This window comes from Astatotilapia calliptera, chromosome 6, assembly GCF_900246225.1.
Source record: "Astatotilapia calliptera chromosome 6, fAstCal1.2, whole genome shotgun sequence".
Classification (NCBI taxonomy): Eukaryota; Metazoa; Chordata; class Actinopteri; order Cichliformes; family Cichlidae; genus Astatotilapia; species Astatotilapia calliptera.
The window spans coordinates 35,680,956-35,697,535 of record NC_039307.1 but is presented as its reverse complement, the minus strand read 5'-3'; the positions used below and the strand labels follow the sequence as shown (position 1 = coordinate 35,697,535).

The window sequence follows — 16,580 nt, the reverse complement described above, 5'->3', positions numbered from 1 at the left end:
CTGGTCAGAGTTGATGGGACGATGGATGGAGCCAAATACAGGGCAATCTTGGAAGAAAACCTCTTGGAGTCTGCAAAAGACTTGAGACTGGGGCGGAGGTTCACCTTCCAGCAGGACAACGACCCTGAACATAAAGCCAGGGCAACAATGGAGTGGTTTAAAACAAAACATATCCACGTGTTAGAATGGCCCAGTCAAAGTCCAGATCTAAATCCAATGGAGAATCTGTGGCAAGATCTGAAAACTGCTGTTCACAAACGCTGTCCATCTAATCTGACTGAGCTGGAGCTGTTTTGTAAAGAAGAATGGGCAAAGATTTCAGTCTCTAGATGTGCAAAGCTGGTAGAGACAAACCCTAAAAGACTGGCAGCTGTAATTGCAGCAAAAGGTGGTTATTTATTTATAAAATATGTTTGGAATCCTGTATGGTTTTCATTCCACTTCTCACGTGTGCACCACTTTGTGTTGGTCTTTCACGTGGAATTCCAATAAAATTGATTCACATTTTGTCACATTACAGCCACAAACGGCTGTAATGTGACAAAATGTGGGACAGTTCAAGGGGGCCGAATATTTGTGCAAGCCACTGTATATCAGCGCACAATATGTAGGCAAAGCAGCTCAACATGTATTTGTCTGGTTAACAAGTAGCGTTTATGTAGTCACAGTTTTTCTGCCCCATGAAATTTCTGATCTTACTATTGTTCATACTCTCTGGATAACCACAGAGCTTCATTCATGTACAGAGGCTTTTAAAAAAACACCAGTGAGCCGGTTTCTTCACTGTAGTAGTTGATTTTCATTCATGCAGCATTCTGCAACTGTAATATTCTTGACAGGGCCCAGTGCTGATTGATCCTGCCACTAAATCCCATCCCCAACAATTGCTTTATTTGATCCTGTTTGAATCATTTTTGTCAGCTCATCGAGGAATATAAAGAACTTTTGTATTTTATCTTCATTTTGAAGAGTCTCACAGAGCAGGTAGCATTAAAAGAATAATGAATTTTTACTTTTGAAGAGAGCTTTTTGACAAATAAAGAACGGCTGTTTAAACCAGCAGAGACTCTGCAGGGTGGCATTACAGTGTGCCTCGCTTCTAACCAGAATAAAAATAAAACGCTGGTCTGTCGTGAACTTTGCAGGAATTATCAATTAAATGTGTGAGACATTAATTGCTACATGCAATGTTCTAAAATTTGTGTCTAAATTGGACAAAAGTAAACGTGGCTCTTCTTGTGTTACTTAAGATTAAGAAGTGACTTTGTATTAATTGTAGTCTACCTTACTAATTATAAGGTGTCTGACATCAATGTGAGAGTTTTAGATCAAACCAAAGTTACAAATGGGGCCCCTAGAGCTCATTTAAGGGTTTTTTTATGCTCAGTATCTTTTAGAATTGGAACATGAAGCACACAGTCAGGAATTATCTAAAGACTAAGTTGAAGTATAAATCTCTGAACATTTTTATAATGAGGTCCCAGCTCACCACTCTTTGACTCCCTGTTTCTGAGCCACATCACTACTACACAAAAAAAGGACGAAAGGAAGGGCAACATGAGGGGGAAGATGAGAGAAAGAGACAGAGAAGTGGGGGGGAATTTGTGAACCAGATGGATGGAGCTCAAAGATTACGAGCATGTGAAAGTCCAGACAAAAGGTACAGAGTGGAATAAATGGAAAGGTAATGGTTGACATGCCTGGTAATAAGTAGAAATAGTATTTAAAGTCACAAAGATTTAAAAACAAAAAAATAAGTTTGATTAGTCTGACAAAGATATACATAGCTGGTTTCACAGTGAGATTTCAGTCCTAATTGGGATTGGCAGCTGGAGGTTGGTACAATAAGGGAGCTTCAGAGAGTGACAAAGGTAGCGACAACCTGATTAATAACTAGTTAAACTGGGCGTTGTAGATCTAAAATTAAGCATAATTGAGCAGCTGCATGACCTATTTCTTTGCCTCAAATGGAGACCGTCCTCAGCAGAGGAACAAAAAAGCAGCACTGATTGCTCGAAAGCTTTGAACAGCCAGCATTTTTGTGGCAAGATTATGAATTAACCTCATTAAAAAGCAAAACTGGAACTTTTTTTTGATGTGCTATAAAAAAAATAAAATAAAAGTTAAAACTTCTGCTTACCTGTAAACTTAACTAATGAAGTTTTATTTTATGGACAATGTTGTACAGCTTTGATTCACACATACATTCATGCATACATTTTGGAACAAAATGTGATGAACACTGTTATCTGTACAGTGGGCTCTAGAAGCCTGATCTATGCTGCCTGCTCTCCAGCAGGCTTTGTAAACACGGTGGAAGTAACTGTTTGGCAAGTACAGGGGCAATATTCCTTCAGGAGTTAGTACAGACCATAAACTCTATATAAAAGTAAGACTGTCCTTAGTTTCTAGGCTATCGTACTACCATTTGGTTTTGGGGGCTTTCTGGATTACCGGGCACGAGCTATCGGCTAACGCTTGCCTGGCTTGCTAGCTTCATTACCAACTAACATCCGCAATTCACTGCTATATAAAATGGGATGCTAACATTTCCAGTGAAAATCAGGCTTCAAAGAAAATGTACTCACTGGAACAGTCTCTTTAAGCCCCCCAGTCACAAAACCATAGAGATGGTTGGCAACCATGTTGTAACCACCAGTCACTATGGCTATGTTCACACTGCAGGTCTTAATGCTCAATTCGGATTTTTTGATCAAATCCAATTTTTTTGTCTGTTCGCTCACACTACAAATAAAATGCAACAGCAAACGCGCTCTAGTGTGAACCCTCAAAGTGGCCTGTATGCGCAAAAGAAGACGTCACACACAACGTGCTTTGTTTAGACACAGACCGAACAGTATTGTTCGACTGAACAGTATTGTTTCCCAATTTTTGCTTTAAGTTATTTTGATATCTACATAATAATGTAGATAACCTAATAATGATCCTTATTGCTGTTTTAGAGGAGCGGTGCTTCAAAGGATAGTTGCAGATTTCTGTCAGAATCTGCAGATTATGCAGTACAAATAAAATGTTAACGTTTCTCCAACGTTGTCTTCCCAGCAGTTTCACCGGATGGCCAGGAAGCGTTTGCGATGTCTTATCGGGTGCTTCTCCAGTGCTGAAATTGGCGACTGTCTTGTGTCAGTGACATAAAAGACGGATTTAATGCGACTTGACCATTCACACAGCAGTCGCTTTCTGAAACATCGGATATGTATCGGATTCAGTACCACATACGAAAGTGACCTAGATCGGATTTGAAAATATCGGATTTGTGCCGTTCACACTGTCATACCATGATCGGATATGGGTCGCATAGGGTCAAAAAAATCGGATTTGATGCGCTTTCGCCTGCAGTGTGAACGTAGCCTTTGTCAAAATGAATATTCCCCAACCAGCTGGCGAGGTTGGTTGCTGGAGGTTGCTGGCAGAGACTGTGGAATAAATTGCTAATGACCCATTCACTTAGGCTTAAAGACTGGTCAGTGACCTCCTGGCAACCATCGGTCGCTGACAGTCGGTCCTGGCTTTAGTCACTATCAGGATTCTGTGAGCAGTAGTTTGCATGGAACCTGTTGATTTGTTTGCAAACAAACTACTCTCTAAGCAATAGTGTGAAAAACTGCGAAAAGGGTACCACATCTGCCTTCGAACTAAAAGTGATGCCTTTTGAAGCATGTTGGTTTCACAGGTAATGGTACAACTTCGACTTAGATGAGCATTCTCTGTTTCCTGCTTCTATCGCACTTTTTCGAGCTTCACAAACCCCTGGGTGGTTGGTCAGTGTTTCCAGACAAGTTGGTGTCTTTCATGCAGATTACTAGAGACTGTAGCAATCTGCTCATAACCAAAGCAATCACAAGGAGGTTTCTGGTGCAGCCAGCAATATCCATCAATCACATGCCAGCCAGTCAGTGAATGCACATTTTTCCAAACTCATTTGAACTTGCCAGGAGATTGCCAGCAGGTCTGTAATGATGTGTAACTGGGTTCTTAGTCCAATCAAAAAGGGAAAAGGATAAATCAGCACCTTCTTGTCTATTTGACCATGTCCTTAACATTGCTTTAAGCTTTGAAACAGTATAAACCAGTAGGTTAATTGATTTAAATGAGCACTGACCAAATCACAATTCTGTTTGTCCCCAGCTAAGAGGATGCCACTTGGTAGAGATGGAAAACAAGCAAGTGGACAGTATATTTGCTGGGCTGACATTTACCAGGTAGTCTTAAATCCAACTTTTTAAATATACATAAATTAATAATCCATCCGTCCTCCTCATCCGCTTTATCCGAGGCCGGGTCGCGGGGGCAGCAGCCTAAGCAAAGAGGCCCAGACCTCCCTCTCCCCAGCCACCTCCTCCAGCTTATCCGGGGGAACACCAAGGCGTTCCCAGGCCAGCCGAGAGATATAATCTCTCCAGGAGGCCCTCACCCGATGAAGCCAACAGAACCACATCATCTGCAAAAATCAGAGATGAGATTCTGAGGCCACCAAAGCGAAAGCCCTTCGCCACTTGGCCTGAAATCCTGTCCATAAAAATTATGAACAGAACCGGAGACAAAGGGCAGCCCTGGCGGAACCCATCATCCACCGGTAACGAGTCCGACTTATTGCCGGCAATGCGAACCAAGCTCTTGCAACGGTTGTATAGGGATCGAATGGCCCGTAGCAACGGGCCAGACACCCCATACTCCCGCAACACCTCCCACAGGACACCCCAAGGGACACGGTCGAATGCCTTCTCCAAGTCCACAAAACACATGTAGACTGGTTGGGCAAACTCCCATGCACCCTCAAGTATCCTTGAGAGGATAAAGAGCTGGTTCAGTGTTCCACGACCAGGACAAAAGCCGCATTGTTCCTCCTGTATCCGAGGTTCGACTAGCGGACGAACTCTCCTTTCCAGCACCCTGGCATAGACTTTCCCAGGGAAGCTGAGGAGTGTGATCCCTCTGTAGTTGGAACACACCCTCCGGTCCCCCTTCTTAAAGATGGGAACCACCACCCCGTTCTGCAGTCCATGGGTACTGCCCCTGATCTCCACGCAGCATTGCAGAGGCGTGTCAACCAGGACAGCCCTACAACGTCCAGAGCCTTCAGGAACTCGGGGCGGACCTCATCAACATCAGGGGCTCTGCCACCAAGGAGTTGTTTAACTGCCTCAGTGACCTCGCCCCCGGAAATTGGCGGGTCATTCCCCTCATCCCCAGACTCTGCTTCCTCCTCGGAAGACGTGTCAATGGGATTAAGGAGGTCCTCGAAGTATTCCTTCCACCGCCTGACAATTTTCTCAGTCGACGTCAGCAGCGCTCCGCCAGCACTATACACAGTGCAGGTAGAGCACCGCTTTCCCCTCCTGAGACGCCTGACGGTTTGCCAGAATCTCTTTGAGGCAGTCCGAAAGTCTTTTTCCATGGCCTCTCCGAACTCCTCCCACACCCGAGTTTTTGCTTCAGCCACTGCCCGAGCCGCATTCCGCTTGGCCTGTCGATACCTGTCGGCTGCCTCTGGAGTCCCACAGGCTAACCAAGCCCAATAGGACTCCTTCTTCAGCCTGGTGGCTCCCTTCACCTCTGGTGTCCACCATTTGGTTCGGGGATTACCACCACGGCAGGCACCAACCACCTTGCGGCTGCAGCTCAATGCAGCAGCTTCGGCAATGGATAATGGATAAATTGAATAATCAATTTATATTATGTAAAAAAAGATTGTTTGATCATAAGAGCTCTGGCCCTCCCTATTATTGAATTTGATACATATTGTAGGCTACCGGAACTATATGAACAGTTGGTTCATATTAGCAATTAACATTGTGTTGCAATTGTTTGATTAGAAAGCAACTTCTTTAAGTGAATATGCAACCTGATCATTACCAGAATTAATGTGCATTGATGTGATTTCAGCCTGACTCGGTAACTTTTACTAGGCAACAGTGGTGATAACAACATGATCCTAGTTTTATCTTAAAGTATGCTTTTACTGTTGGTTTGAATGAGGAACCTCTAGCAGCAGAAATCTTATTCTGCACAGTTCGTTTTTAAGTGCGGAGTCAAAAATGACTTCACCAGGACATTCTACTATTGAACCATGTTTTTATATTGATTTATGCTGCTTTAAGACTTAACCTACTTCAGTGATTATATTCATGTGAAATGCATATTTCAGCATTTGTGGAGTTTAAAACAAGCTTTAAGTTAACCATTGGCGGCTAAAAATAGCATGTAATCTGTAGAAAGTAGATTGGAGTGGGACCAGTGGCATACAGGATAGCATCATGAGCGTAAAAAAAGAAATTCCAGAAATCAGAATTCAAAGCAGCAATAGTGTGTGTTGGAATTTTAATTCATTGGAACAGCACTCACCTTCTGGAGAGGATAGGCTCTGCTGTCTCTCCCTATCAATCTCCACCTACACTGTGCATTTAGTCTGAATGTCCAAGTTCAAGCACCTTCTTCAGGACTGAAAAAAACAAAAACAAAAAGGCTATTTGTCGCAGATTACTGCTAGAACCTACTAGAGATGGATTACATCTATCTGACCATCAGTGTATGGATTTTTTTCCTTGATGGATGTTGAATATGTATATCATGTCTTCATTTCCCTTGGTACTCCCACCCCCTACATCCTCTCCTCTCCTCTGGTGTTTTAGCTAAGCCCAAGTGTTATTCCTCCTCTCCAGCATTTACACATGCAACTCCATACCTCTCACCCTACTGCAATCTGCTCCACTCCGGTTTTTCTTGTTTCTTGTGCCTGAAGCACCTGCAGGGAGAAGGCGGCGGCATGTTGAATGTGAAAATATCACCATAAAATTAATGTGTCCTGGTCTTAAAATCAAGACGTGCTGTGATGACTAGCCTGAGGAGGAACTGTAATAAAGACTTGATTTCATCATGTAGAGAATGAAATGAATATGAGGCTCAGACTCTTTGAATTTGGGGGAATTTTAATGTATAGTACTTGTAGAATACTTCTGCACAAAAGCCCAGTATGTGTGTTTCTTTGCACATTTTGTAATGTTAATGTCAAAAATCTTACATCTTGTTGCCCTTTGCATAAAGTATGCTCATCATCAGCGTTAAGGCACGTACTACTTTTTACACCATACTGGAAAATAAAAATACAGAAGGTCCATTTGTTGTCAGTAGACATCTATGCAACACTCACAGACTGTATATAAAACATCAGCATAGCTTCTGGATGTGAAAAAGGAAGCCAAGGCTTATACTACAGTCAGACCAGGGAAAGCAGTTGGTAGAAACTGCAGAACGAATAAAAGTCTTGCAACCACCTGCAATGAAGTTGTGATCTTGTTGCCTTTCAAATGGTTATTTCAAAGACCCGTACCAGGTTTGCAAACACTTTTCCATCTTCAAAGTGACCTTGTTGTGTCAACACAGTGATAAAACTGAATGACGAAGACATTTTGCCATTAGTTTGTGATTGAATGGGTCCAACTGGGTTTCTAGTTACAAGTTGTCTTATTTTTCCTTCTGTGTCATTGACCCACAAAATCATGCATTTTTTCTACTGCACAGTAGAGCAGGGGTCTCAAACTCAAATGAGCTGCAGGCCACTTCTGGCACCGTCATCTCATTGGAGGCCACTTTAGTGTCCAAGTAGTACAAAAAAACAAACACGAAAACACCCACTAATATTTCCTAAAATGTAGTGTTTTGTTTGTTTTATTTAATTCCAAATATTGTGTAACAAGACAAAATTGCAAACATGAACGGAATTTTTTTCTCACTCTCAGCTATCTGAAGCCTTTCAGTTTCAGTTTCATTTGTCAACATTACAATGAAATGTATTTGATGAGCAGAAAAAAACAGTATAGTACAGTAGTTTCATTCAACTACCAAATAAACAGCTCTTTCTGGCCAGACACGTGGCAGCACTTTTGCTACAATTTTGTTTGTATTTAACAAAATAAAAATGCAGGCATAAGCGTACACTTTAGCTTTTGACTGTACGTGAAAACTGTTTTCTTTCCAAATAAATCTCTCACTGAACTAACACAGCCAATCCCTCAACATGTTTGCATTCTCTTGTTACCTCGGGCAGGTCCGCGGCTCCGAACCGTGGTAAGGAGACCTCTGGCTAATACTTTGGGTTCCATGTCGGGCTCGTAGCCGGGAACTAGCTTTACTGTCTGGGTCAACTTTGCTAGCGACAGACAGAAAGAGGCATTGAAAGGCTGCTCCAGCAGATCTTTGTTTCGGAGGAAAAAACACAGTGTACAGTCGAATCTTAATTTCTTTTTAATTTCTACTCAGTAGCACCTCGTACTTTTCTCCTTTTTCTCCCTCCCTCACGCTCACACACACACAGCGGGAGGGTTGGTCCCACATGTTCTCCCTGCAGCAAGGACTACACCGCCCATGAGGCTACAGTCTTAAAGGGCCATGCCTGTAACACTCTGCCGTCGTATTAAATCATTTTTCATATAATAATAATTAAAAAAATATTTCTTCACATCAATATGCGGGCCGCAAGTAGAGGTGACATGGGCCGCAAATGGCCCGCGGGCCGTGAGTTTGAGACCCCTGCAGTAGAGGGTGACTCTTGCATCTAATTGTATAGTTTGATAAAAATGACTTGTTGGTTCACCTGATCTGTGACCTCACAACCCTTTTCTGAAGAGTTCATGATCTGTGTCCCTAGTTTGAAATCTTACTGAGTAAAACACGACGCTGGTTTTGTAGGTTATGGTTGCTGTTAAGGTGAAAAAGGAGGCTAAACCAGGAGATGCTACCATGCGGCTGACAAGTCATTAGCCTGTGAGCATACAGCATTACCACTCACAACAGGACAGTAATAGCAAAGATGATAAGCCCGAGGCTTCACAGTGGGTTTTCCGGTGGCTTGGTCCATCGTTTATATACAGGCTATAGCAACACTATGAACGTTAATAGACTCAAACTGATTCTCACAGACTCTAAGTGTATTTGAAAAGCATGGGCATGCAGGTTGATGCGGTGACTTTTAATAAAAGCTCCTGGAACCAACATTCTCGCAGTCAGTGACTTAATTTACCATGTGTGGTAAAGCAAAGTATCCAGAGAATAAAGTGATATTTTGAATATTATTCAACTTTTTTTTTGTTTTTTGGGATTAAACATAGTCGAGTTGAATGATTACGGGGTTTTGTGTTTTTCGCAAGGAAGTTTTATTTTGACATCAAATGCTGTTCGTGAACGTGATGACAAATGGGAAACAGCCCCAGAGGCCCCCCTGATAAATATATACCCTCAGTGTATTTAAGAGTTTCCTGCCCTATCTATTTCATTTGAATACCCTGCGGTTGCTTTTGCAATGACAAGATCACACTGGACTCTCTCCTGGTAAAGCTCTAATGTAAGCCTTCCCCCAACAATACATTTAGTATCTTCAGGTTTCATCATTTAATTCCAAAAATGGACAAATGTCTGTGTGAATTCGGTTCCTCTCAGACTCGTGTTTTCTCTCCTGGCTGGCAGGTCTTAGAATCAGCTGATTTGAATAAGAAGCAGCCAGTATCGGGGTGATGTTTATGTCTAACCTTTCTGCCTATATCGTCTCATCCTTGAGCTGCAGCTTATAGCGGAAGAGTGATGGCTGCTGAAATTTTTATTTAGCAGATGAATATACCTATTATATAACTCCCCCAGCGCACTCAGGCATCCATGCATTGACTCAAACACACATACACAAACTCCCAAAAGTGCCATTGTAGAGCAATTAAAACAGGCAAAATCCACGCTTTGTGTATCTGTGCCCCCCTCTTTCTTCATACACCATTTTTTTTTTAATTTCTCACAGCTATACGTGCAGTGACAGGCCTCTCTTATCAGTATGCTGCGTGCACTTCCTCTCTAAACATGGCCAAAGCTTTTGGGAGCCGTGAAGCTTCACTGATAAGATAAGAGACAAAGCCCCCTCTCTTTAAGGAAAGCATGAAATAGAAAACAGGAGATCCCTCCCTGTGGAATTAGAGGGATAGAATGGAAGAAGAGAAGCGATGATGTTTGGAAAATGAAATTTAAAAACCACGTCAGATGTGATCCACGAGGTTGGGGGGGGGGTCACTTTTAGGAACAAAAGAAATGCACACAAACACGCATGTACATCTTCCACTGGTGGTGTGTTACATGAATATGATCTGCAGAGCATATTTAAATACTTTGCCATGGAAACAGGCTCCATGATTAGGGGCAAATAGGCAAAACTGCTGCAGCACTTGGGATTGAGATGATACAAATTAAGGGAACTCTGGACGGTTGCCAAGGAGACGAAACAGGCGGAGGGGTTAAAGTCCAACCTAAACACACCTTAAAGCTATTTTAGTGACAGCAGAGCAGAGAGTGGGTGGGGGGAGGGGAGGATGAAGCAGGGGGAGGGGTGGTGGAGGTGGGCTTCTGACAGCCGAGCTCCACGAATAATCGTTAAACCTGCTGAGATGTGTGATCAGAGTTCAGAATCCTTCCATATGTCTCCGCATGTGTATGCGTGTTGACTTGTGGTTGTGTGCACCTTTCGTTGTGCCGTTCCAGTGTTTCATGTCTCCCGGGGGCCATCGCACCACAAACACAAAAGGCTCACAATCTGGTTCGGTTTCATGCATTTTCTTTATTGTTTTGTCTGTGGATTCACTTCCATCTAAAATACCAAACACTATTCATCTTTTGTTTCCATGACATCATCATCTTAACAACAAATTCATCAGAAACAACAACACAATGTGACTTTATGGCTTCGTGACATCAGCGAGTCTCAGTTTCCAAATGTTTTTGCAGTGTTTAAAGGTGCTAAAACGGGGACGTGGCCCCACGTGAGACGACATAAAACATGCATCTGTGAAACTTCTGAAAAAGAAAAAAAAGCCCAGTTACTGAGTTTTTATTTACAGAGATAAGTTTTGGTTATCAGTTGTTAAATTTGTCTGCAAGTTTATTTTTAGTCAACAATAGCTCTTGTTTATTTTTCATCAAAATTAATATTTGAGCTCACGACTGAACTTGGACAAATGATTAAATGCCTAAAACGTTAAATTTTTCTCCTTCAGTTTTCATAAAAGACTGAAATGCTGCTCATGTGTAGCATGTGTAAATGTGTAAAGTATGGCACCTGAAAAGAGACATGATTAAAGCCTCTGAGAAGCCACAAGTTGACCTTTGATCTGTTTTGAAAACGTAGTTTCACAACAAAAAACGCTCTGTAATAGGAAAACTAAATTCAGTTATGATACAAGAAAAATAAATGCATTATGCAGACTTGTATCTCCTGATAAAGATCACGGGGAGTGTTTACAATTAGAAAAACCATTGAATGGACCTAAAAGGGGACCAATTTTAACCTCTGCATTGTGATTGGACTCTGGATTATTAGCCTGAGCTTTTGGCTCACAAGAATTTTGTGCACAGACTTAATAAAGTGAAACTTTAAACAGCATAATAGTTGACGGGGATACATGGGGAACAACATGCTAGGTCACCTTAGAGATTGTATTTTTGCTTAGAAAGGAAAGGAACCCTGACTATGAAAACATGTATAGATTAAACACTGCAGATTAGTCTGACTTTCAGTTTTACTTCCAGAAAATACTTCAATTAGTCATATTGGTCAGAGACCAATGTGCAAGGTTTACTGGCGCCTTCAGTCATCCTTTAATAACCAGTAATATTTCTGAACACTTTTTGCTTCAAGTGCAAAAAGAGATGGGTTCCTATAACCTAATTGCAGGTCTTTTGCAGAGTGTCTTTTTCCTACCACCTTCCTCCTCTCCAACAGGAAAGCTGTTTTTTTTTTAACTGGAAATTGCAAACAAAAGCAGCACACTGTGACAATTTTTAAACCTCTGGTTTGTTAGAAATTTGGACCGACTCAGTTTTTAAATCAATAAAAGCAAACTATGTGTTTTGACAGCGTGCTTTAGAAACAGCAGCCACAAGCTGAACTAGTCAGGGTTCTTTTTAACAAGGCTGGTAATCATATTTTAGTGCAACTATTTTCAGTTGACAAATAACTTTTTTTTTTTTACCTTAAACAGTAAATGTCATTTACTTTGTGTTGATTGGCTTCTTTGACCAAACAGTCCTGAAAAAATTCTAATCTGCCTCTAATCTGTGGAGCTTTCCTTTGGCTGAATTAGCAGAAGTGCTCTCATCAGGCTGTCAGCACACAGAACTGAGAGACGTTCAGTCTTTTTAATGGCTCAACAATTATTCCCTCTAAAGGGGTACTGCAGCAATTTCATATTCCACTTAAATGGGTGAAATTCAGTCAGCAGAGGCTGACATATCCTAACTTTAAACTATGTCAACACAGGAGGCATAACATAAGCAGCACAATAGCTGCTCTAGGATTCTCTGTTTCTACACAGTATGGAGGTGCTGGCTTCACCTCATTCACAATGATTTTATTTATGTGCGTGAAATGGAAGAAAATACACTCAAAGTACAAACACACCTTTCTGGCCACCAAATGTGCAATACAAATGAAACACAAACTGCCTTCTAAGCAGAAAGCTGAACTGATTAAAACAGAAGCATATCTGTTCCATCGGAGATCAGATAGACGACTGAAAACCATGCATGAAATATTTCTCTGCAGAACAGCCATGCATCCCTAGTCTGGATCATGCCCCAGTGCCGAATCCTAAATTTCCCATTATGCAGCTTGATAGGCTTTTCTATAACGTAAAGCAAGTTCTGCTTATTTCAAACAAAGTTGCCAGAGAGCCCCTTAAAGACACCAGTTTTACTCCAACAAAAGCTATTGTTGTATATTTTCATGGCGTATTTCAGGATAAAATCTCGACAGCAAGATAATGTAAAACCTGAGCCATTTTTTCCCTTTGTTGCTGAAAACTTTAAAAAAAAGTCCAAAAAATCTCTAAAATCCAGATATTTGGAAAAACCTTGTGTAATGTTTCAGTTTCCATCTCTCAGGTATTTAAAATACCCAAAACAAATATGAAGGCATACTGTGAGTGAAGGCAGTGAGTTGGTTGTTACTCATCAGGCAATCATCTCACCAGTGTGATAAACTGGTAAACTGCTGCCCTTCAACCCCACACTCATGTTTTCCCTTTATTAAGCACAAACACAAAAACACACAAAAAGACAAAAAGATTTAAGACAAAGTAATAAGAGTAAGTAAAACAGTCAGCCGGTACTCAAAGCACAGTAGAAGAAGGTTTTTGTTCAGGCACTCGATTAAGTAACTGTGTCTCATTTTTCATAAGCAGTGTTGATTCTCTCACTTGTTGAACAACTGTTAAAGAGCCCTGGATTGCTCTCGCCCTATTTTCTCATTACAGTGGTGATTATGGTAATGGGCTTGTTTTTGTTTGTGCCGTACATAAGGACAGTCTAAGCACAAGTGTGTGCGTGTTTGTGTGAAAGAGTGTGAGAAGTAAATACTGTGGAACTAATGAAATTATAGACACTGATTATGTCTCCATTCCTCACACATGTGTGTGAATTAAGTGTCCGTTTCTCTCTATACAGACTCAGGCAATGCCTCTTGAAAGAGAGAGAAAATATTAAAATGTACATGCAGCTCAAGACACCAAGAATAACAACAACAATGGATTCCTGGTGTAAATGAAACAGTCAGAGAGCCTCAGTAAAAAAGAAAGAAAGAAAACTGTCCTCAAAAATGGCATTTCACTGTTAAAATAACCCATTTAAAAGGCATCGAGTCCTCAGACTGTTAGAAATCCCACCTAAAACGGTATTCACTTTATTTCATTCCATCCTTTTGCATAAAAAATTAACTGTTCTTTGTCTTTATGTTTACATTTTGATGAATGATCCTTTTAAGAATATAATAAACCACAGCACTCCCAATTTATAGCTACCACTTGAAGTGAGACTCATGGTGGATTGATGTATGTGACGTAACTACTAATAGATTATAATTAAAGGTTAATCATAGGCTATTAATTTTAATATTCAGTAATTATTTTATTTAATTGATCATAATTTGGGGTTTAATAAGAGAAAGTGCTGCTGAAGCTGTGGAAGGAAAAGAATTAACCATTAAAGACACAATAGTCTCTGACAAAAATAACTGAAGAAAATGAATAAATGTGACTTTGGACATTTTGATATGGATCCTGCTGCTCTTTGATGCTGCTGTGTTTGCAAACAAGCCTAAAGGAAAGACTTCTTAAACAGCTGGAAGCAACTTATATATCAGCTGCAGTTCAAGGTGACTCTTGTTCATTTAACCTGTTACAGTGTTTTTTAAATGCAGTCAGTTTTCAGTTTCTACCTAATAATTTTAAGATTAATCAATGCGGAAAAGCCTAACATGCAAGAAAAAAAAGGAGAACCTTGTTTGAAATGATGCTGAAATGTGCAGAAAGTCATATTTCTAGCCTCTCTCCTGTGTACAGAATGTGTGCACAAAATATTTATTTTTAGGGTTTGAATTATTTCAATCACTATTTTAAACTGAAGAAGAGTCAAATTTGATTAGTAAGACTAATTTCCTAGTGTTAGCGTATCTTTGCACAAAGTTGGGGAATAACATGAAAGAGCAGAATAGCTTTGTCTATAAAATATCACACTTTCAGTTAAATAAAATTTATACGGTAATCATAAAGAATTATATGAGAACTTAAGAATCACTCACTGCCCACTGCCTAGGAGAAGACTGAACAATGTTAAGTCAATTAAGCTACTTAGCTTAATCTGGCTTTAGCATCATACTTGGCACAGATGTGGACATGGCACCAAAACGTAAAACTATTTCTTAGCGTATTATTATTTATTTTAGTGATCTTAGATAATCTAGTGAGAATTAAGAGTTGAAATGCTTTGTTTTTAAATCAAACAAATAAAAAAAAACCCAAAGAAAACAGTTCAATGTTCCTGTGACTATCAATTTTAATTCAAGACCTCACATTCTCCTTTTATAATGTTCCAACCAGCTCTAAAAGCTATGGCAGATAGCATGTAACCTAATTCTCTCTTTAAGTCCATAAACTGTCTCAAAGCTACATTCTTAGAGATCGTTTGACTTTTTCTGAAATATGTGAATTCTGTTTTAGGGTGGATTTAGATGGCACCCTCATTAATAATTAATACTCATCACAGTGAACCAATGATTTCAGTCATACCCACATTAGAAAGCGTAACTTTGCTAATGCTGAGAGACAGTCATCCGTGTTAATATCACATGGCAACTTTTAAAGTTGAGGTTTTAAGGTGCATTTTAAAGGGTTTCATTATCCTCTTTGTTTTCTAAGACTGTGAAGGAACATGGGATCATTCAGTTAAATACAATACAGGACAAAGTTAAAAGATTCTCTATGAACATAGTCACAACATTTTTGTCTGAAATAATACAGTGAATAAGACTAAAGATTATTCCAGTGGAAACCCAGCCCACGTCATCCCCTAATAACCGCATATGTTTGACAGTTTCTGTTTGGATCCCAAAGCCAATTAAAAGGTGTAAGATGCCTCCATCACTTCAGCTCTTTTAGATGTCGCTGTCAAACTGGTCAGCAGGGAAGACATCGGCCCCCAAACCACATCCCAAATTAATTGCACACTGGAACATTCACGTAACTGACACTTAACTCCATTACACGTTGAATACCCCAACCCCCACCCACAACAGTACGACTACATTCACACACACATATATATATAGCACATCTACACCACCAGTCTCATTACATAGATGGCCACTGATTCCCAGCAGGTATGATACACATAAAGTATGTGCTACTTACTTTTTTCGTTTGTTTGGGGGGGGGTAGGATACACAAACTGTAAACATCAGATGAGACTCCAAAGTGACATAATTAAGGGTTGTGAAGAGTAAAAAAGAAAAGTGCATAGAGCACATTACAATATGTTTTACCTTGCTGGAAAACCTTGGCCTATGTGAAGATTTGCACTGCAAAAATACACAATGTTTTTGGTTCATGGATTTTGACATAAATTGAGGTTACATTTTGACATTTAAAAAAAGAGGCATAATCTTAATGCTGTTTCTTAGAAAATGGCTCAAATTTCACGCAGAAAAAGGTGCACATAGTTCTCCCACGAAACCCTTCAAGTCATTTGAGCCTGTCCTTCATCAGATGGCCCTCCCTTTCACCTACAAAGCCTTTCTTTCCTGACAGAGCAGGAAGCTCCTCAACTGCCGGTGGAAGGAAAATCTTGCTTTCAAACATAAATTGCATGCTATTATCAAATTGCACCTCCAAAACAGAAATTGTACTCATTATTGCAGCCTGTGACAATGCAGGCACTCCCATTCTCCTCACTATTAATCCCCATCCTCCCCCCTCCCAGCTTCCTCTCTGATAATAAGCCACTGATTCGGGATCAGCTGCAGCCGCTTGGCACTGTGTGTTTGGCACTGAGGAAGATGTTCCTGCTGTTCTGTAATCAGACTGAGCTGTAACGGCACTGAGTGAAAAGGACCACCAAACGCTGCTCACATCGTCTCTAACCAAGGCCCTCCTGACATCTCTCTGACTCAAACTGAACAATCTGTATTCTCCTTAGAGCACCAATAAGAGGTCAGAAAAAAAACACGCATTTTAAAGGGAAGGTAGGAAACCCAGAAA

At 40.6% G+C, this 16,580-nt stretch overlaps 1 protein-coding gene across 2 annotated transcripts in view; it reads left to right on the top strand.

The window, feature by feature from the left end:
* hoga1 (4-hydroxy-2-oxoglutarate aldolase 1) overlaps positions 1 to 16,580 on the top strand; it is a 75,992-nt gene that overhangs the window by 47,542 nt on the left and 11,870 nt on the right. The window contains exon 7 of one of the 2 annotated variants that reach the window (XM_026171948.1): positions 16,303 to 16,504. The exons of the other annotated variant lie outside the window; for it this stretch is intronic. Within the exon in view, the coding sequence (XP_026027733.1) occupies positions 16,303 to 16,314 (12 nt within the window). The 3' untranslated portion in view covers positions 16,315 to 16,504. Of the gene's footprint in view, positions 1 to 16,302; positions 16,505 to 16,580 lie in introns of those variants that run through there. 2 annotated transcript variants of the gene reach the window in all.